Source organism: Podarcis filfolensis (assembly GCF_964270895.1).
Source record: "Podarcis filfolensis genome assembly, chromosome: 1".
Taxonomy (NCBI): Eukaryota; Metazoa; Chordata; class Lepidosauria; order Squamata; family Lacertidae; genus Podarcis; species Podarcis filfolensis.
The window spans coordinates 107843757-107865932 of record NC_139604.1 but is presented as its reverse complement, the minus strand read 5'-3'; the positions used below and the strand labels follow the sequence as shown (position 1 = coordinate 107865932).

General features: G+C 44.0%; 1 protein-coding gene across 26 annotated transcripts in view; it reads right to left on the bottom strand.

The window, feature by feature from the left end:
* NRXN3 (neurexin 3) overlaps nt 1–22176 on the bottom strand; it is a 1197396-nt gene that overhangs the window by 806642 nt on the left and 368578 nt on the right. For all 26 annotated transcript variants that reach the window (XM_083609454.1, XM_083609464.1, XM_083609467.1 and 23 more), the window contains 2 exons: nt 19288–19726; nt 16364–16747 (listed from right to left, as the gene is read on the bottom strand). In XM_083609454.1, coding sequence (XP_083465580.1) covers nt 16364–16747; nt 19288–19726 — 823 coding nt within the window. The remainder of the gene's footprint in view (nt 1–16363; nt 16748–19287; nt 19727–22176) is intronic.

Genomic DNA, 22176 nt, shown 5'->3' with positions numbered 1-22176 from the left:
TTAGATTAATGATGGTGATATTTCCGCACCAAAGCATGCTTCAGACATCATTGCCTGTGTCAGGACTAAGCAGAGCTGGGAGCACACAGCAAAGGGGAAGAGGATTCATGGGTGGATGAGGGGATTCATTTCTCCCCCCTCTCTTAATTCACATGGACAGATCTGAGAACTCCCACACAGAAAAGGAAACAGGGATACATTTCAGTGCTGTCAGAGAAATGTAGGTGCACATTTTAATTTCCTTGAGAAATTACTCCATTCCAGTAAGCAAGCAGGGTGTGTTTGTGCCCTACTTTACTTTAAACAGAGGGGTCTATTTAAAGGGTTGTCCAGTCCAAGGCCATTTCAAAGATAAAGAAGAAGAAGAAGAAGAAGAAGAAGAAGAAGAAGAAGAAGAAGAAGAAGAAGAGGAGGAGGAGCTTGGATTTGATATCCCGCTTTATCACTACCCGAAGGAGTCTCAAAGCGGCTAACATTCTCCTTTCCCTTCCTCCCCCACAACAAACACTCTGTGAGGTGAGTGGGGCTGAGAGACTTCAGAGAAGTGTGACTAGCCCAAGGTCACCCAGCAGCTGCATGTGGAGGAGCGGGGACGCGAACCCGGTTCCCCAGATTACGAGTCTACCGCTCTTAACCACTACACCACACTGGCTCTCAAGAAGGAAGAGTAGTTGTTTTGAAATTGCTCAAACACATAGCTCAGTCAGTAGAGCATGAGACTCTTAATCTCAGGGTCATGGGTTTGAGCCTCACGTTGGCCAAAAGATTCCTGCATTGCATAGATGACCCTCGTGGTCCCCTCCAACCCTGCAAATTTATGATTATGTGATTCTAATAGCCCTGGACAGGAGACTGAGCCAACACACAAGTCAATGGGTAACAATCTTCCTACCATGACACTCTCTCTCTCTCTCTCTCTCTCTCGTTGGGGGGGTGGCTGGTAAATTGCAATGTTTGCTGACAATATATGTTCAAAATGTTCAAAGTTACCCTGATCATCATCAAGCCACCTTTCTTGTTAAGGAGAGCACAGATATTGACTGAATACAGCCATGGATTTTCTGGCAAGGCGAAAGCTTCCTGTGCTGGCCCACAATGAAGTTTACTTTAGGTGCAACAATGCATGACAATCTATTAAAGGCTCTGATGATCACATTATACACCCAGTGTAAAAGTTCCCTCCCTGCCCCCCCCACATACTTGTGCTATATGAAATCAAGGATATAGAACCACAGATCATTTTTCAATTGTTGCATCACTGAAATAATAAAGATGGATGGTTGGGCTTTTTAATGAATTTTTTATTGTTCGTTCATCCTCCCTAAATGTGGATTAATTACTTGGTTTATTTACAGTACATTAGGAAATTCAAAGGAACCGTCAAGCACTCAGGGTCATTTGCTAGGATATGATTTTTCCTCCTCCAAAGCTGGAGGTCACTCCTGCTTCTTAAAAATATATACATGTCTTATACAGATGCCACTTGCATAAAAGACAAAGGAACTGCAAAGGTCCAACTGAATGTCTTCACAGAATCATAGAATTGGAGAGTTGGAAGGGACTAAAGGGTCATTGATTCCAACCCCCTACAATGCAGGAATCTCAGCTAAAGCATCCATGACAGATGCGCGAGCAAATTCCATGATTTAGCTATGCACTCTGTGAAGAAGTACCATATTTTGCCTGCCCTGAATCTTCCAACGTTCAATTTTATGATATGTCCCTGAATTCTAATTAAAATAGCAGCCACCAGCAGTAGCACTTGTTTACTAGACCAGCTTCTTTGTCACTGCTATACTCAGATGCTTCAAGGTAAGGGAGGAGGAGGGAAGCCATCATTGCCAGAGGGATGGGGGAAGGCAGGAACACTTCGCTGCCACTGCCACCAGGAAGGTCCACCGTCTCTCGTGGGAGTCTGTTCCACTGTTGAACAGCTCTTACTGTCAAAAAAAAAATCCTGAATGTTTAGTCGGAATCTCCTTTCTTGCAAATTGAAGCCATTGGTTCTAGATTCAGGTAGGTAACCATGTTGGTCTGACACAGTCAAAAATAAAAAATAAAAAAATTGTCCAGTAGCACCTTAGAGACCAAGTAAGTTTGTTCGGGGTATGTATAAGCTTTCGTGTGCATGCACATGAAAGCTTATACCCAGAACAAACTTAATTGGTCTCTAAGATGCTACAATACAATTTATTTATTTATTTTTTAAATTTATGAAGCCATTGGGTTTGAGTCCTACCCTCCAGAACAAGTTAATAAAATTAAAAATAATGTATTATTTATACCCTGCCCATCCAGCTGAGTTTCCCTAGCCACTCTGGGCGGCTACCAACAGATATTAATAAAGTTAATAAAAAAGCGATAAAACATTAGACATTAAAAACTTCCCTAAACAGGGCTGCCTTCAGTTGTCTTCTAAAAGTCAGATAGTTGTTTATTTCCTTGACATCTGATGGAAGGGCGTTCCACGGGTCGGGTGCCACTACTGAAAAGGCCCTCTGCATGCTCTCTCCTCCATGTGACAGCCCTTGAGATATTTGAAGATGGCTATCATATTTCTTCTCAGTCTCCTCTTTTCCAGCCTAAACATACCCAGCTCCTTCAAGCGCTCCTTGTAAGGCTTAGTTTCCACACTCTTGATCATCTTGATTGCCCTCCTCTGCACACATTCCAGCTTGTCAGCATCCTTCTTAAATTGTGATGCCCAGAACTGGACCCAGTATTCCAGGTGTGGTCTGACCCAGGCAGAATAGAGTGGTACTATTACTTCCCTTGATCTGGACACTATACTTCTGTTGATGCAGCCTAGAATAGCATTGGGGGTTGGGGGGTTGGCTGCTGCATCACACTGTTGATTCATGTTAAGCTTGAGGGTCCACTAAGACCCCTAGATCCTTTTCACAGGTACTATTGGCAATCCAGGTGTCTCCCATATTATATTTGTGCAGCTGGTTCTTCCTGCCTAGGTGCCAGAGCCTTACATTTGTCCCTATTGAAATTCATTTTGTTAGCTTCGGCCCCATTCTCCAATCTGCTAAGGGCATACTGAATCCTAATTCTGTCTTCTGCAGCATTAACTACCCCTCCCAGTTTGGTGTCATCTGCAAATTTGATGAACATCCCCATAATTCCTTCACCCAAGTTGTCTTATTTTGGTATAAATGGTTTCCACACTACATCTTTAGAAAGCAATGGTACCTACAGGAGCACTTGTGTTACTTAGGATACCAGCAAAGATCTGCCCATCTCCAAGTTCCCTTGTCATCCAAAGTGCACCTGGTGACTACTGCCAAGATATGGGAGGTGCCCACTAGGCGCACTTTCCAGAAACAACAGATGACATTTTTGTTTCCCAGCTAGATGAATTGGTCTCTGCCCTGGGTTTCTTCTTTGTATTGTTTTAAAATGCATTTGCTACTGTTTCCTGTGTTGCCCTTAGCTGTTTCGATTGTATTTTGCATATCACCTTAATACACATGTGGAAAACAATAAGCAATAAACAAATACAACTGATAGAGGGATATTTTTGGTCCTGGTGCCCTGATTTTTGAGAGCTTGTCTTGCCAGAAAAGTTCATCCGGTGCCTTTCTTTATGCCACTGTGGCAACTGATCGAGGATCTTTTACTCTTCCCAACCTTTTAATTCACTCTGTTCCATTTTCTCTCCCATAAGGGTAACCTCACTAATCCTATATCCCAAAGCAGGGCATGCACATCTACATTATTCCTGCCACGTGCCTGTTAAGCTTTGGTGTGGAATCCTCCAGGGACGATTCCACAGACTCTCTAGCTTGTTCTCTTACTGAATAGCCTGGATGTTCTTAACACTGAACTGAAATGTAGCTTTCATGAAATGTACAATAATAGCTTCTTGTTCTATTCATGGTGGAAATGGCGAGCAGTTTGCCATCTTTGACATGAGGTCCTTATACATATCTGAAGAATTTCAACACATCATATCTTTTCCCCAGGATGAAAACCCCAAGTCACAGATAGGATTAGCAGATCATTAGCCATCTTTATAAATATCTCATAAATTCTTCAATCTTACATCATATTTCTTCAAGTGCAATGGTGAGCAATGAGTAAAATCTTCCTGAATGGAGCAGTGCATATGTTCAGTTACTTGTATACAGGATGGCAGCTTGGACACCTTTTTGTGGGGGGGGACTATTTCATGTTGGGGTCCTGCTATTTACATCCAAGGCCACTTGCCTTCTCACTTGCATCCCTTACTGGGGGTGGGGGGATCACGGGGCTAGGATCATAAGAAAATTAGAAGTGACCTCTGTGAAGCCCACAAGCAATAACTCCCTCCTACTCAGGTCCTGATATTGTTTGGAATTATCTTGTTCCACCCTGGGATGCAAACCTTAGTGGCAGGAATGTCCACACAGAGAAACATCTCTGAACACATATATAGGTAGAAAGTATTTTTGCTATGACTGAACATTATCAGATGAGCACTATGAAGTTAGATTAGATGACCCTTGGGGTTCCTTCTAACTCTACAGTTCTATGATTCTAAGTCCAGAAACAGATATTATGCTGGAATAATAGTGCAAGGAAACATGGAAGGTATTGCTTTCTTTCTCACGGGGAAGATTAATACATGTATCTGTGAACAAATTTGTCCTGATATATCCACCAAACTATGTCATCTGCCCAGCTAAAGAGATTGATTGCATATAGGTTAACTACTAAATAGCAAAGAACAGTGAAAAGTTGTCTTAAGAAATGGGAAACACTGAATAAAATTTGTAGCCACATCTCCGACTCCCATTCCACAGAGAAGAATCGGGAAAGGATGCTTGCAAATTTCATTTCAAATGCTCTCAGATTTTTCTAGCTGTCAAGGGAGAAAACACAGTTGGGAATTGTCGGATCGATGAACTGCCTTGTCAGAAGGTCCAATCACCTAAAGACCATGAAATTATCTTCCCCAAATGCTGTAATCAACTCTACTATGCAATTAGGTGAAAACACACTCTGCCACAGGAATGGGTAACATTAGGATTCATCTGAGGGTTAGCCACATTCAAGTCAAAGAGAGTTACTTCTATTGAAGACATGTGCAGGGTTACATTGCAAAAGCAGCTGGGATCCCAAAAATATACATCTTAGGTGTCAAAAGCCTTGGTAAAGAGGTGTGTCTTCAGCATTTGCTGTAAGCTGTATAATGAAGAACCCAGGTACACCTCTGTGGGGTGCTCCACAATTTAGGGCTGACACAGAGAATTATCTCTCTCAACCCACCTCCAGCCTGAGTTTATGAGGGCAGTTAAGCAACCAAGGGAGACTCTTGAGAGTCCCGTGGACTGCAAGAAGATCAAACCTATCCATTCTTAAGGAAATCAGCCCTGAGTGCTCACTGGAAGGGCAGATCGTGAAGCTGAGGCTCCAATACTTTGGCCACCTCATGAGAAGAGAAGACTCCCTCGAAAAGACCCTGATGTTGGGAAAGATGGAGGGCACAAGGGGAAGGGGACAACAGAGGACGAGATGGTTGGATAGTGTTCTCGAAGCTACCAGCATGAGTTTGACCAAACTGTGGGAGGCAGTGGAAGACAGAAGTACCTGGCATGCTCTGGTCCATGGGGTTATGAAGAGTCAGACACGACTAAATGACTAAACAACAGCAACAAGCAACCAAGAGGGGCCCCCTCTGCTAATCTTAACACCTGATTGGGTCTGTAGGAAAGGAGGTGGTCTTTCAGGTATTGGGGCCTGAGTCATTCAGGGCTTTAAAAACTAATGTGAGCACCTTGAATTGAATGGCTCTGATTACTCAGTTCCACATCTCATTCAATCCTACTTTAGCTGATAATACATTTTCTTTGTGGTTTCAATTTACTATATGGTGCCCACCGAAACATTCAAGAGAGCTCCGTCTCCTGGTATATCTTGCTCTTTTTAGAGTTTAAGAATCTTTTGAGCAATTATATTTCCATGTCATATCTAGCCTTGCGCTGCAAGGCCCCGTGACCACCCCATTCCCTAAGGTGTAAATAACTAGACAACCTGCAGCATATTGGTTTTGGGATCAAATAAGGCCACAATTTCATTTGCTACAGATGTGAAGGTTTGGCCATAGGCACTGAGGCAACAGCGCATGTCACTCCCACCAGTCTCCTGGGAGTGTTTCTAAGGGTGAAGCCAGTGTCAAATCGGGGTGTCCCCCAAGCGGTCCCTGATGGAGGAGTGGTATGGCCCTAGCCCCCATCTGGGCACTGGACAGAAGCCACTCCCCCTGGATCCTTTTAACACGATACTCTTACCCATGGGGGGGGGAGCAGGTGGAGGCTACAACCTCCCCTCCAACCAAGATTAGGCTTACCTAGTGCCTATCCAGCTTACAAAGTTGTGGTGATTGTTATGAGGTAGGCAAGAAACCAAATGGTGGACCCAATTTGCCAGATGGGAAAAATTCCTGCCTGGCCCCTAAATCTGGTGACTGACATAGTCCATAGCAAGGTCGTACCATCTGCAAGAAAACCCCAAACCCTAATCTGAGGGAGGGTTGGTTTGAGAACCGGCACTGTGAGAGAGAAGCCGAATGGCCCTTCAGGCCAAGCATTTATCCTTGCCCTGGGTGTGGTGCCAAGCGCCACTACTGATCAGTTGGCACTGTGCCCAGGGGAACACCCCCCCCCCCAAATTTCTGCCACCATTGGCCAATTCAGCAGGAGGAGGACAATCTGGCCTGCAATAGACCAGTTCACAAGACCCAGGGGCCCGTCCACAAAACCACCCACCCAAGGGAGAATGGACTTAACCCACATGGTCAGTATCCTTGACTTGGACACCTTGAAGAAATGTCCAAAACATACTGGGCCCCATCTCAACTAAGTCCTTAATTTGTAGATAGCGCAGACAGCCTTGAAAACAGCCCTTCCTTTTAGTAATAGAAGAGAGACAAAACAAGAGCTGTGCAACTCACTTCACATAGTAAATAATTTTGTAGCACTTCTTATTACCCTGTAATTTTATAGCTCCTAAGTTTATTGGATACATAATGGGCAGATGTGTGCTGTCATTAAAGAGCTTTTAGGAAATGCTGCAATAAAGGTACTCAGCAGATAATAAAATGGAAGCTGAAGCCCTCTGTTTACCACCACATAACCAACAGCAGATGCATTGCCCTTCGTAAGCAGCACCCAGCAAAGTAGATAATGAAGAACAGTTGGTGCCAAGGTTAAGCAGGGAGATTCAAGCAAAGATAGACCCTGTGTAAGTTTGGCAAACTATACAGGCTTCATAATTTACTCATTCCAAGGATTCAAATGCCAGCAATCTAGAATCATTTGCAGACTTTCTAATCAACAAATTGAAGACTTGCCTGGTTAACTGACCCACTTTTAACTGGTTACAGGTAGGTGGCTGTGTTGGTCTGCCATAGTCGAAACAAACAAACAAACAAAAATTCCTTCCAGTAGCACCTTTAGAGACCAACTAAATTTGTTATTGGTATGAGTTTTCATGTGCATGCACACTTCTTCAGATACTTCTTCGTATCTGAAGAAGTGTGCATGCACACAAAAAGCTCATACCAATAACAAACTTAGTTGGTCTCTAAAGGTGCTACTGGAAGGAATTTTTTTTATTTTGTTTCACTTTTAACTGGATATCAAATAATCTGCTGATGATATTTATTGTCACATGGTCATGTGTACTTGAATAAGAATAATATGCAATGAGTTATCAGGCAGCCTGCAAGAGCCTTACATGGTCTAGTTAGGTGGCCTTAAAAAGAATCAAGTAGGCAAGCTTTGAGGATGGGCTCAGGGCTGGGACTGGGCAAAGACATAAGCAGGAAACATTACTGCTCAAAAGGTCTTTGGGACCATGGAGAAGTTCCTATGCCAGCTACTGGTCTATGCATCCAATCTGGCTAGGAGGAAGTCATCAGTGCAACTGGGGGCCCCCATTTTAGACACTTTACTACATTCAACTTGCAACTTGCATGGGAATTACATTCTGGGGATTGTGCATACAGCTGAAATCCTGTATAGTTAGAACAAACCTGGAACTGCCCCCACACGTCCATCCATACTTTTCTAAAGCTGGCACACTGAGTAGGCTTTGCCCCCACACCAATGCAAGACGGAGAGCTTTTAAGTTGACCAGCTACCAAGTGCATAGAGCTGTGATCGCATAAGTTAAATGTGACAAGTTGCAAGTCAACTATGCACAGCCACCTAGAAAAGGGTTTAGCATTGCAAGGATTGCAAGCAAGGCATTATTGACAATTTACTGATTTAATTACAGAGAATTATATACAGCTCCCAGGGTCAGTTCTTTACACAGGCTTGCAGCAGGGTTTCTACCTGTCCTGTTCTAAAGGAAGTGGAGGGAAACTCTGGAAGCTGGGCAGTGCTTACCAGGACAGTGTACCAATAACTCTCTGTGCCTGAATACAACACAACACAGGTCCACCCTTAGCTACCACTTGTATGGGAAAGGCCAAGGGTGTCCTGGACTGAGAAGCATGCTGCATGTTTGAGCTTCTTATTCTTCTCTTAGGCACTATCCAGCAGCTGTGCCCTTTGCAGATATGTAACTCAGAACTGACGGTAGAGGAAAACCATGAAAAGCAGTCATGCAAAGGAGACAAGGACAAAGTTAATGCAAGCTGAAAAACCATGAAAGTGTTAATGGTCTGGCTTGTATGTTTAATCCAGAGAACCATGACATTTTAATGACTAAAAAAAAGGTGGTGCTACAAATACGTTCTGAGGCAACTGGAACTGACAGAGTGATTGCTCTGTGCTCCCAATTTGCCAGGGTTCTGCTGATATTGTTTTAATAATCCCAACTTGTCAGTGATTAGTTTCCAAAGAGGGGAAAGCAGGGGTCAAGCTTACTGGGACCCAAATCATTTGACCTGGAAGTCTGCCCTCTGATCTCAGATGTCTGCTCTGGTCAGACCTCACCTGGAGTACTGTGTCCAGTTCTGGGCACCACAGTTCAAGAAGGACACTGACAAACTGGAACGTGTCCAGAGGAGGGCAACCAAAATGGTCAAAGGCCTGGAAACGATGCCTTATGAGGAACGGCTAAGGGAGCTGGGCATGTTTAGCCTGGAGAAGAGGAGGTTAAGGGGTGATATGATAGCCATGTTCAAATATATAAAAGGATGTCACATAGAGGAGGGAGAAAGGTTGTTTTCTGCTGCTCCAGAGAAGCGGACACGGAGCAATGGATCCAAACTACAAGAAAGAAGATTCCACCTAAACATTAGGAAGAACTTCCTGACAGTAAGAGCTGTTCGACAGTGGAATTTGCTGCCAAGGAGTGTGGTGGAGTCTCCTTCTTTGGAGGTCTTTAAGCAGAGGCTTGACAACCATATGTCAGGAGTGCTCTGATGGTGTTTCCTGCTTGGCAGGGGGTTGGACTCGATGGCCCTTGTGGTCTCTTCCAACTCTATGATTCTATGATTCTATGTGTGGAAGCAGGGCTGTGCCAACACAGTGAGGTGGCAATGAAGCTCTGCACATACTCTGGCTGCGTCTGAATGAAGTGGTAGAATTTACAGTACTGTCAATGCAATGCTGGTCAATGCAAGTCCATGACTTTTTAACACTCCATTAAATTAGAAAAGCAACTCCCTGAGAGTAGAAAAATAGTGAAGCAAGGCATGAGCTAAGCTATGACATTTCTCCTTGAAATAGTTGCAATACATTGCTGCTTTTCTTCATGCAATGTATTTGCCTCCTCTCAATTCTACTGCATGGGTAGACTGGGCCTTGGAGGCATTTTCATATTTACTACCACATCCTGTGTGCCACAGCTATATCCCTACACTGAAAGCAGGTTGTGGGGCAGTGCCCTGCCTCCAGTTAATCCTTGCACCTTGCTTATTTGATAGATTCAAAATATCTTCACAAAGGGGAGCTGTGGTTGGGATGTACAGAGTATTAACTTCAATTTGCTTTGTTCAACTAATGGTACATCAAGACAGCAAAAGACATCTATGTTGCAAGGCCAGTGAATTCTCCATCATACATAACATGTACGATTAAAACTTTTTTCCCCTCTACCACTCTAATTAATCAATTGCTGCTTTTAGGCTTAGCTGAAAGCCTGGAAATGTATTTCATGTGAAGTGTCTGACAGAGATTGCTTCCAAGCATCCCAAGGTTTCAGTACCCCATCTGTTAGATTTTCATTAATATTATGTCTCATCTATTGCCCCAAAGAAGAGCATTTGGCTCTAGCACATGTATGCACAAAGTCCCACATTTAGTCCCCAGTATCTCCAGGAGGGACTGGGAATCTCCTTTGTATGAAATCCTGGAAAGCCACTGCCCATCAGTATAGACAATACACAGCCAGATGGACCAACAGCCTAACTCAGTGTACTACAGCTTCCTATGTTGCTATGCCTCTTCTAATCCAGAATGTGGCAGGGAGACTGGGAGTAGCCACCAGCACCATATAACATCGATCCTAAAGGATCTACATTGGCTCACTGTTTCTAAGCACAATTGTAAGTGTTGCTGCTGACCTTTAACGCCCTAAACGGCCTCGGCCCAATATACCTGAAGGAGCGTCTCCACCCCCATCGTCCAGCCCAGACACTGAGGTCCAGCTCTGAGGGCCTTCTGGTGGTTCCCTCACTGTGAGAAGTTACAGGGAACCAGGCAGAGGACCTTTTCAGTAGTGGTACCCACCCTGTGGAACGCCCTCCCATCAGATGTCAAGGAAATAAACATCTAACTGACTTTTAGAAGACACCTGAAGGCAGCCCTGTATAGGGAAGTTTTTAATATTTGTGTTTTAATTTGTTGGAAGCTGCCCGGTCAGATGGGTGGTGCATAAATAATACAATTATTATTGATAATAATTAAAATTCTTTCCCAACCTGTCTACAAATCTATACTTCTTCCCTGCCCTCTTTGACTCTATTTCTTTTCAAACATTTCTGAATTCTTTCAGAATGTGTGTCATGGAAGCAAACTAATTTACTTAATTTGATGCATTCTGATCACAGATCTTTAAATTTCTTGGCCCAGAGTATTATACAATATATGCAATTCTGAGGGCAGGAATGGGCTTCTGAATCAGACAGTTCTGTCCTATCTGGTTGAGTTGTACTTATGCAACCCAAAAGGACTGAAAATTGCTTAAAATGGAAGGCTATTTTTGACACTCAGGAGAATGAACATGAAATGATGCAAGCAGTTCCAGCTCTGCCCCAGCCAAACTGGATTTTTGTGAAAGCCCAGAATTAGTTGTAACTATGTTATAAATTCCTATCAGCAGATGTAGTGACACTATATCCAATACGTAAGAAACTGACTCAACTTTGAATTTGCCAAGATCTTTCCATTAGCCTGTCAAATTTCACCATTTCACTGCATCTTTATGAAACGACAAGTCTTAAGTCATTCTTCCCTAACCTAATGTCCTCAATATGTCAGGGGTGGTGGGAATCCTAGCCCAAAACATCTGCAGGGCAAGAAGCTGGAGCCGGCTTTGGTGAAACAAAACATGTTCAACCCAACTGATATAAAGGAGAAGAATGCAAAACGGTCTGGATGCCAGCCAAGATATTGTTATGGATGCCCCTAAATTCCTGGGTGCCAAATCCCCCCTCCTAAATTTACTAGGTGTGGTTTTTTCCTGACCAAGGAATCTTCCAGCAGATAAGCCATTAAGAAACAAAGGCTGGAGTTTAGCAAAGCAGGGGCTGTGCCAGCCACAAATGGGGAATAGTTAGCAAAGACAATACCAGAGCTGGGAGGGGAATGTTTCAGAATCACTGTGGGCCTGAAGTAAGCAAATGGGGGGTGTCTCAGTTTTGCAAGAGCATAATATGAGCAGGGAGGGAAAATCCTCTCCAGTCTGGAAGCGGCAAGCAGGAGGGAGAGATGCAGAGGCATGGCTGACGTTTCATTAAAATCTGAGACGATCGCACCTATGGGAGATGCATGATACCCTCTTGGGGTGTAATGCTGGGATTCCCTTCCAACTAGAATCAGGTTGCATATAAGTGTAAATAAACCTTCCATCATGAAGACACCACAGCCTCCTCTGCACCTCATTCCCAAGAGGAAACACAGAGCCCGGGTTAAAGTGTGCCTGTAACCCCTGGAATCTCACACCGCTCATGGAGACTGGGGTGGCGTGTAACAATATGTTGCATTTCCTTCAGAAGTTGGCATTTCCGGCATCAACAAATCCATTGCTAATATAATGAAACTGATTTGAATATGGTGCACGCTCCGTGCTTCAGTCAGGGCTATGCTTGGTTCTTGTTTCCAGAAAAGCCTGCAGACTGTGAGAAGGTGGCTTCACATCCGTGCAGAAACACACATCATCTCCATAATCCAGATCTTTCCGTCTGCAGAGCACCTTCATTAGCTCAGCCGCCACAGCTATTGCGCTCACCTATCGCTGCAGCTGCTGTCAGACTCTCAAGCAAATGAGAAGCCGATAGACACAGGCAATGCTAATTGCTCCCTAAAACTAAGCAGAACTTTTAATGCCATTGTGACTCCATCTGTCCTTATTCCACTACCAGCCCTCTCTTTGCACTCCCTGTCATCTGTGGAGCATCTCACTCACCCTTGTTTGCCTTAATGAAACTGACGCAACATTGTATGCCAATAAAGCCTTATTGCTTGTGCATTAGGACCTATTATTATCATTTTTTATTATTAGTAATTGTATTTATTTATACCCCACGTTTTCCCCTGACAGAGACTCAAGGTAAGAACAACAAGGGGGGGATTAAAAAAATTAAACATTGATAGGATTAAATCTCTCTCTCTCTCTCCCTCTCTCTCTCTCTCTCTTCTCTCTTCTCTCTCTCTCTCTCTGGACTATTAAAACCATATCAATAACTGCAATGAAAACAACACAGCACCAGCCCTTTCATTAAAAGCAGTCAGCTCCCAAAAGCTTGTTGGAACAGGAAGGTCTTCCTTTGCCAGCAGGACAACAAGGAGAGAACTAGTCTTGCTTCTCTAGGGAGGGAGTTTTAGAGTCTGGGAGCAGCTATCAAGAAGACCCTTTCCTGCATCCTCACCAAGCATACCTGTGAGGGTGGCGGGATCGAGAGAAGGGCCTCTTCCGAAAATGTCAAAACCCAGGCAGGTTTGTATGAGAGGATTTGGGGGCGGGGGCTACCTTTGCTGTGTTAAATGTGCATTCTGTAGCTGACCTCCTCTGTAATGCTTTATTTTTCAATCTTTAAAATAATATTTTTGTTTCCTGTTAATTATGTTGTTTTGAATGTATACTTCATATTTTATTCTGGATTGTTTTATTTGATGTTTTAATGTAGGCTGGAAACCACTTTGAGATATTAGAACTACTACTAATAATAATCATAATCATAATGTCTTTCAAATAGCTTTAACCTAAACCATATAGAGCTTTATATGTCATAACCAGCACTTGGGGCAGGGGGACGAGAGAGTGGCGTAACTGTTAGCAAAACAGGCATCCATTCTCTGACACACAATTCCGAACATCCAGCCCCGTAACTAGAAAAACATGAATTCTCCAACAGTCTTTGATGGTACATTTGTCTTTTTTGGGGAAATAATGATCCATGTTCCAAGCTAGGGACACGCTGAGGCCTTGGGGTATATGTGTATCAAGCAAGACAGATGTTTCACAAGGCAGGGTTTCTTTTACTAATTACTCAATTTAGGTCTAGTTCTCATGGACAATTAGGCAAATTCATTTCAGGGGCAGGTTCATGCCTAGCACCACAGTCTCTAACAGCAAACTTGGGTAGTGGGGAGCACCAACAGAAATGGAGCCCAAACAGGGCTGCTGTTAAATAAGGAGGAGGCAATGGCATGTGTTTGGGGGTTTCTGTGAGGGGAGGGCAATGAAATTTGCAGAAGTACCAAACATCTCTAAAATGTAAGGGAGCCAAAAAGTCCTCCAAAATAGCCTGAAAGGGTTTGAACATGCTCGGTTGGAAACGAAAAACAGAAAACCAGGGAGGGGAGCTGCTTCCAGCTTATAATATCTTAATGAAGGACATGGATGCTTTTTAACTGGAACCCTGAATAGAAGCACTTGTGCTATGAAGTGAGGAGGATATCCTGCAACATCTTGCTGCCCATTATTCATTTTATTATTATTACTTATTGAATTTGTTAGTCACTTTCTCTTGCCCAGGGCAACCCAAAGCAACTTGCAACCAAACAGACAGACACAAAACCCCCACAAAGATACATTAAAACCAAGAGAGAGAGAAAGAAACACATTAAAAACATCCCACCCTTTTCTAAAAGGCCACAGATAGTTAAAGGCCAAAGGCCTGCTTATAGAGGAAAGTTTATATATGATGGTGCCAGGCAAACCTCTCTGGGGAGAGCATTCCACAAATGAGGAACCACCGCAGAAAAGGCCTGTTCTCATGTTGCCACCCTCCATACGTCTCATGTCAGGGTCCAGGCTGATTCATATCACACTTGCAGCATAGAATCTCACGCACAGATACAGTGCATGCTGGGCGCATATGAAGCAATTTAATGTCACACTGTTACAAATGGTCCATCACCATTTTGGCCAGCCATCAAAGCACACCCTTGTCATGGTTGGACCATTATTTTGGTGAAGTTTGGACTGGTGGTGTCAATTCCCTCCTGCAAGAGTGGTGGGCCTGTTCAGGTGGCCCATCCTTGGAAAGTGAGGGAGGCTGATAGGTTCCTGGAACTAACTTAACGTTAGTTCTGCCTAATGATAATCAGTCCTCCTGTGTGGCAGCACTGAACACCCTGCTCATATTAGGAAGGCAACTTCAGTTTATTGTTCTCAGATGCTGCTTAAAACCCTTTTTTGTTTCGGCAGGTCTACCCTGTATGTATGTAAATGTTCTTTAACATGTATCTCTACAGAAGCCTGCATGTCCACACAGTTCTGGCAAGCCATAGTTTGGCTTATTGTGATGTACAAATGAGGCATAGCAGGACGTCAAGTAGAGACGGGTGAATCCATCTATATGTCCAGCCAGTGGTGCTTTCACATGTGTCTGCTCATAAATATGTTCCATCTTGTTTCTGAATACATCTGCAAATCTTTTTTTAAAAAAACGAACAGCTGTGGCAGTAGCCTATTGAAAGGTGAACTGAGGCAATCCACCACTTGTCAAAATTGTTCCTTCTTTCTTTCACGTGGTTTCAGAAGCATCCTTGCAGTAACTTAGATCAGAAGGACTAGGAATTTCCTTGGCTCCAGAATCACACAACAACCTCCTGAGCCAAAGACTCAGATGTTCCTATTCCTTGCTTCTCCACCCCATCCCCCCACCCCCACCCTGGCTATCAGTCTATACAAGAGAGAGAGAAGGAAAGACATACCTAGGAGATCCTCCCAATGGTTTGTAGCCAAGGCCTTGTGAGAGCATTTTAGATAAGATTCCACTTTATCTCTACTATAATATTGCCAATAAATTTGCCTCAGAAAAAGGAAATGGGAGAATTTGTGCTACTACTTTGGTTTGGCTTTTAAAAAAACTCAAAAATAACACCTTCTCACTCAATTCATTCTGTGCACGGCATCAGGCACAATACAAGGATGACAATAAATGGGACCGTCTGGAATTTGAACAGTGTATAGATCAAATGCCTTACATTTGCTCAGCTCCTTCTCATTTAGCCAAGAATGGATGTGTCTCTTGATTGTCTGCACCAGAAATAATTGTGTCTCATATATCCCCAGTCAGACGCCTTTAAGTGACCAGTGAGACAAGACCATGGGAAAATGGCCCTGTGACACCAGCTGTACCCAGGAAGATTCTGCTCACCTCTTAACTGATTCCCCTGTGGTACAGGTGAAAGTCAGTCCTCATTGATTATTGATTTGGATCTGACAGTCAAATGTTAGCACCAGAACAATACACAGAAAGGGACAAAATACGCTCTCTCTCTCTTTTTCTTTCATGTGCATGTAGCAAACCATGATCCTGCAAATACCATCATGGAACTGTTTATCATTGTCAATAGCATGGTGCCCTCCAGATATTGCAGAACCCCAATTCCCATCATCCCAGACATCCTGTGTTCACTGGGATGGACTGGAGTCGTGAAATTCCCGCAATCCTTTTCCTTCAGAAGGTATCTATCAGAAGGATCATGAGAACTAGAGGTCATACATGCAATAGCTGGTAGACTTCATACACACCCTGAATGTCCCACTACATGTGCAGGGCATACCACTGGAAAGGATCTTTAAAAGAATGGCTACGCATTGGAGGCTATAAGGGTTAGTCTGAACCACTGTTTTCATATGTGGCAGGACTGTAGGGGACGGTGCATTTGGGCTAAGTTAGTGTGCCACGTAGCGTGGCTCAGTATAGCTCAGGACAGAAGTTCCCCTCTCTGGTTGCTGGACTTACCTCGCTCACACGTTCTCCCCCAGTAGCCAGTGCCAGTGCAGTCACAGATGAAGCGGTTCCAGCCATCTTTGCAAACCGCATTGTTCTTACAGGGATAGCTGTCGCACTGCTTGGTGTTGTGCCGACTGCAGGATGATTTGACCCCAGCAGCGTTTTGCTGTTCCGCCAGCTGCCGGATGTTCTTGCTCCGCCCATCGATGAAGAGATCTCGGATGCAGCCCACATAGCCATAGTTCAACATGGCTGTCCAGAGCTCAGTAGGGAGGACGAGGCCTGCCCGGTTTTCAGGCAGTCCGCCCAGATACATGTCCCCTTCCAGATCCAAGATCTCACTCTCCCCGCTAGCAGTGAAGGGTGTCCGTCTGCTGTTCACCGATATGGTGCCTGAAAGAAAGAGATCACGTCAGCCAGCAGCCACAGTTGTGGCACAAGTCAAGTTCCCGTGGCAGTTTGAATCCTGGTGAAAGGATGGGGTTTTGGCACAGGAGAGTGAAGATGTCAGCTGAGACAAAACACAGCTGACACAGAAAACTTGTCCTGAAATGCTTTGCTGCCCTCTGCTAAGCCTGTCAGACAGCAGAGGCACAGAATAATAAAACTGATAGGTTGGAAGACAAACGAAGGACGTCCAACCCAATCCTCTGCAATGATGCAGGAACCTCAAATGGCTATTTTTGCACATAGCCTTGGAAGTCCTACATCAACAATCTGGCAGCCTGGCGCAGGAAGATTTGGGAGGAAGAGCAAGTGTTCTCTCTTAGGCTCATGCTGGAACTCAAGACAGTACACACCTCAATACAGTGCACAGTGCAGATCTCAAAGATTAATGTGAAATAACTGCATCACAAAGCACTGGTGCACACCTGGCCCACAAATTTAAGCCCACTCATGTATACGAAAATAATGTATCCTGTAGTTTTTCAAATTACAGTGATGGCAGAAAGGAAGAGGGATCCATAGCTTGGTTAGAGACCATATTGATCTGCATGCTGAAGGTCCAGATTTCAGTTTCTGGAAACTCTAGGGATAGGGGAACTGAATTCCTGGTCTACAGACCAGGAGCAGCAGTGGATTGGGGTCTGCCCACCTTAGCTGCCACCCACCTGCTGACCTTTTTTCATGGGCATTACCATTTGGAGATTGCCCCATTGAAATAGATGGGACAAGCTTCTTCCTCTAAAGAGACCATAAAGCTACAGGATCTCCTTCTATTAAAATCAGAGTAATATTGTTTAAAATCCCATCTACTTGAAGCAGGAAAATTCAGCACAAAAGTAGCTCTGTCCCACTAAAATCACCTGTACTTTGAAGTGCTGAACTATGGTTGGATTCTGCACTTTCTAATCCACCCACAATACAGCATTATTGTCCCGTTGATTTCAATTGAAAATAGCAAAGCTTGTGAGAACACATGCTTCACATAAATGGGGCTTAATGAATACAATCATATAATCACTAACTGAACCCCATGTGGCTTACATCTGAGTAGACATGTATAGAATTGCACTACAAAATGTTCAGCTTGGGTTGGATTCTGCTTGTTCCTTGTTCCTCTAATGCTAAATGTTGTTACCCAGAGGCCAGATATCTGCCATATATGTAAGCAAGACTAAGAAGCAATGAATGCTGCTGATTGAATTTATCCTCGCAAGTTAATTAAATGCAAACCAACCTGCCCCACACAAAAATCAATTATTTGATTACTTATTTACATCCCCATAAAATGCTGGAATTTCTCAACAATAAGCACAGCTGTTGCAAACCTGCTAACATTAAACTATAGTAGGGTTGAAGAAGAAAATACAAATCTCTCCTAGACCCCTGATAATATTTTTCTGGCTAGAAAAATAATACCTAAGTAAGCTAGAGAATTCTGTACTATCTACTGAAGGTATGTTGTTTTGAAAAAGCAGAAACATCAAATTCCAGCACCATTCATCCCACATCCAGTCTTCCTCTATATATGATTCCCAAATGCAGTGTGGGTTTAAAAAACAAAAACTTGGAAGCTGGAATGACATAAGGGAGTACAAAAAATAGAATCTCCACAATTAATTTAACAGCAAATATTTAAATGTCTCGTAGTACCAAAGGAATTGAATGCCTGCCCTAGGAATTTGTAACATCCCTCCCACCGGCAGCTTTTCAACAATAACCTTTGTTATTGCTTTTCTCAAAATCCCAGGTGTGGATTTCATCTTAGAAGGAAGCTTGACATTCTACCTGGATTTTGTTGCAAATTAAATCTGATGGCAGTATAAGGATTTCCAAAACTCTCGTGTGAAATTATACTAGATTTATTTATTCCCGCTTCCCTTGAGATTCCCCAGATGCTCCATGCTGGGGAAAACAAGTGTTTGCTTTGAATTTCACATTAGGAGGAACTTTGGTGGCAACTCTTGCCTGGCATAGTAGCGATGGTGGCTAGGTTCAGAATTGCACGGTTCAGAAATTAGCACCCCCAATGCTGAATATCCTGGCGCCCCTTCCAAACTGGACTCAAACTCCTCTAAACTTCAGCACAATTAGCAATCAGGTTTGACCATCTCTGGTCTCCCTGCCACACACCCTTCACTTTTGCACACAAATTCATAGGGCAACAGCAATGGCAATTGGAAGAAGCTCTAGTGATGGAGTCATAGCAGCATCCCAGGTGCCAGGAATCAAAGGAATTGTCATGTCCAGGGTTCCTGCCCTAGAAGAGGAGTGGCTATGTATTGTTATCAGGCTGACCAGCCGGCAGTTCCCCAGATTTGCCTTTCATCCTTTCCTGAAGGCAGAGACAATATTTTTCAGTCTCTGGTCTCCAAGAATTCTCAAACGTCAAAGACCAGTGGTCTTTGATCCTGCTCTTCAACCATCGTAAAGGGTCTGTGTTTCTATAGTTGGGGGTGGACTATTCCCAGGAATTTTTTTCTACATACCTGATCTGCCATCTCTCTGAATATCAACGTGATACCATTCTCCATCATTAGCTTTCCTCTGAGTGGCCTTCACTTTGACTGTTCCAGAGCCCATGTCGAGAAGTAGGTAGAGGTTCCCATCCAAGAGTTCCACTGCAAAGAAGTCCACTTTGGTGTTCTTCTGGCTCCTGGAATCCTTCCTCTCCTGGGGCTTGCCGTGGGTGAAGAGTATAAGACCATTTGGCTCTGTGGTGCGGAAGTCAAAGGAGATGGACCCCATGCGCTTGGTGTTCCACTTAGGCAGGCTAATGTAGGCCTCGGGTGTCTCAAAATTGATGGGGTCCAGTGTGGCCACGTTCTCACACATGAACTTCACCTCCCCATAGATTTTCATTTTTGTGTCACCAATCCTCGCCAAGCGAGACAGCTCCAGACGGATGTCATTATTCTTATAAACAACCTGTCAGGGACAAGGGAAAACACCATACATCAACCCAGGAAATAACCTACACTTTGGAAATACGCACCCAAAGAAGCTCTCAGGATTGGGGTGAGCCTGCATGGGATTCTAGGTTAGGACTATGTTTAGGAATAACACTCATTGGCATTGTATAGCATCCAGAGATCACGCAAGAACAAGAGGCAAAATTCAGAGAAGTTCAAGCGCTCAGTGGTGCTCCAGCTTCTTGGTTATCCTTGAAGATGTCCAGCCTCAGAGCTTTACATCCCTTTTAAAAATGATTATTGAAGCTTTAACCCTATGTGCAAACTGACCCTTTTGCCTGTACTGGCGGTCTCAGTTCAATCACTCTCTCTAATAGAAAACTCACTTGGTGAGTGCTGATGGGATGCTAGCCAGAACAGGCTCACTGAGAAACAATATGTCAGAAAGAAATGGTAGTTATTGCAGTCCCAGTCACAGCATCCCCACACCTGTGCAGTGTCTCCAGCTAATGTGCAATGAATAAACTCAAGTAGACAACAATTTGGGTCAAAAATGGCCACGACTTTATTGATTCCAGATGTAGGTGGATTTTGCACTGGGTATACGGTATATCCAACTTCAGCCCCCGGCAGAGGGCTGAAATGTTTTCAGTGTTGTACCAAAGATTAAGGCATCCCCAAGATGCCGATCTACTGAGGTGGCCAGCCTAAGGCCGCCACTGGAAGCTCTGTGGTTGGCCTACCCCATACTCAGCTTCTGGACAGAGTCTTCCACCCAGACCCCTTTAACAGGGTATCCTGAATACACCACTGGTTTGGTCCACCTGTTACTGTCAGTGCACTGCCTACACTTTTAGAATTGCCACCTATGTTTTGAAGTGCTTTTCAATGTGGTCTTGGCCTGTTTGCTTCTGGTCCAGTGTGTTGTAATCCACTCTGGGATCAATACAGTGAAGGGTGAGCTTGTGAAAATGATTAAGTAATCAATAAATATCAGCAGGCTCAGGGAAACCCCAAGGTTTGCAGAAGTACAATGAGTATTTCAGGGCAAAAATGGCCACCGGGGGTGGGGGTGGGGAACACACTTAAAAAACAGGCCAGTGAGGACAGGGCCGGTCCAAGACATTTTGGCACCTGAGGCAGACCCCAAAATAGTGCCCCCTTTCCCACCAGGGAAGAAAGGGTGAGGAAAGATCTACATCAGAAACAAGATTGAGAGCAGGATCTGCTGCCCCTGTGGATTCTGCCACCCGAGGGGTTGCCTCACCTTGCCTCATGGGTGGGCCCTGAGTGAAGACAGAGAATGTTCAGTGGCCATGTTGCATGTCTGTGACGGGGGAAAGCAAAAAAATGGAGGTGGCAGGGGAATGAAATTGAATGTCCTAGAAGCAGGGATGTAAGGAGGCAGCAATTTCCTGTTTCCACCACAACTGGTGCTGTTTCTGTTCTGCTACATTTTGGCTTCTACAGTTTTCATCTCGTTATCTGCTATGGCTGAAACGAACACAATTAATTATGTAATTGATTACGTAATTAAATTCAGTGTATTTTAATAGAGGGAAAACATTTCCCCCCGCCCCTGCATAAGAAAGTGAGAAAATAGTATAATTATGCAATGTTGTAGGCTAAGATGGCCAATGATAGCAAATGGTGGTGATTTCTGCTTCAAATTCCATCAGAATTCTGCAGTATCCCTGCCTAGAAAAGGACAGGGCTGGCAGGCTAGAACAGGAGCACTCCACCATGCAGCACATTGTTGCTCATTTGTAGGCAAGCTTGAGAAACCCGATTCTTCTGAATAAGATAGAAACATCTGTGTAAGGCACACAGGAAGTCCCACTGAATTTAAGGGACTCCCAGAGACTTATACAGATCACAGCAGCTGTGCAGCTCATCTTTACATGGAAATGAGTCTCTGTGAGACTGACTTTCAAGTAAGACTGGACAGGATGACAGCCTGTTCCAATGTGTGCTTTGTCCTACTTAGTTCAATAGGAGTGACTCCTTAGTATGAAGGGATAGGATTGCAACTTCATTGATTTGCAGGTTATCACTGCAATCCTGTGCACATAGGAATAAACCCTCTTGAACACTAATGAGATCTGGGCTATTAGCCTCTTGCAACAGGGCAAGAACTCTATGAACATTTGCTTGGGTGTAAATCATGCAATTACTTGCAAGCAAGGATGGATAGGACCAGTCGATAGGAGGAGGACACTAGATTGTGCCATCTTCGTACACTAAAGACCAAATAGAAACTGATGAACAAAAAGTCCACCCCCTCTAAAAAACCAAAAACCCACCCCTGTGCCCTCAAGTCCCAAAGCAGCACCACAATGCTTTCCTCCACTTCTTACGTCAAGGGTACTGGCATCTGCTAAGCAATACTGACAAGAGGACAATATATTATCAAGCACCCTTACAAAGGCTTTGCTAGTCTGCAGCACATAAAGAATCTCATCTGTG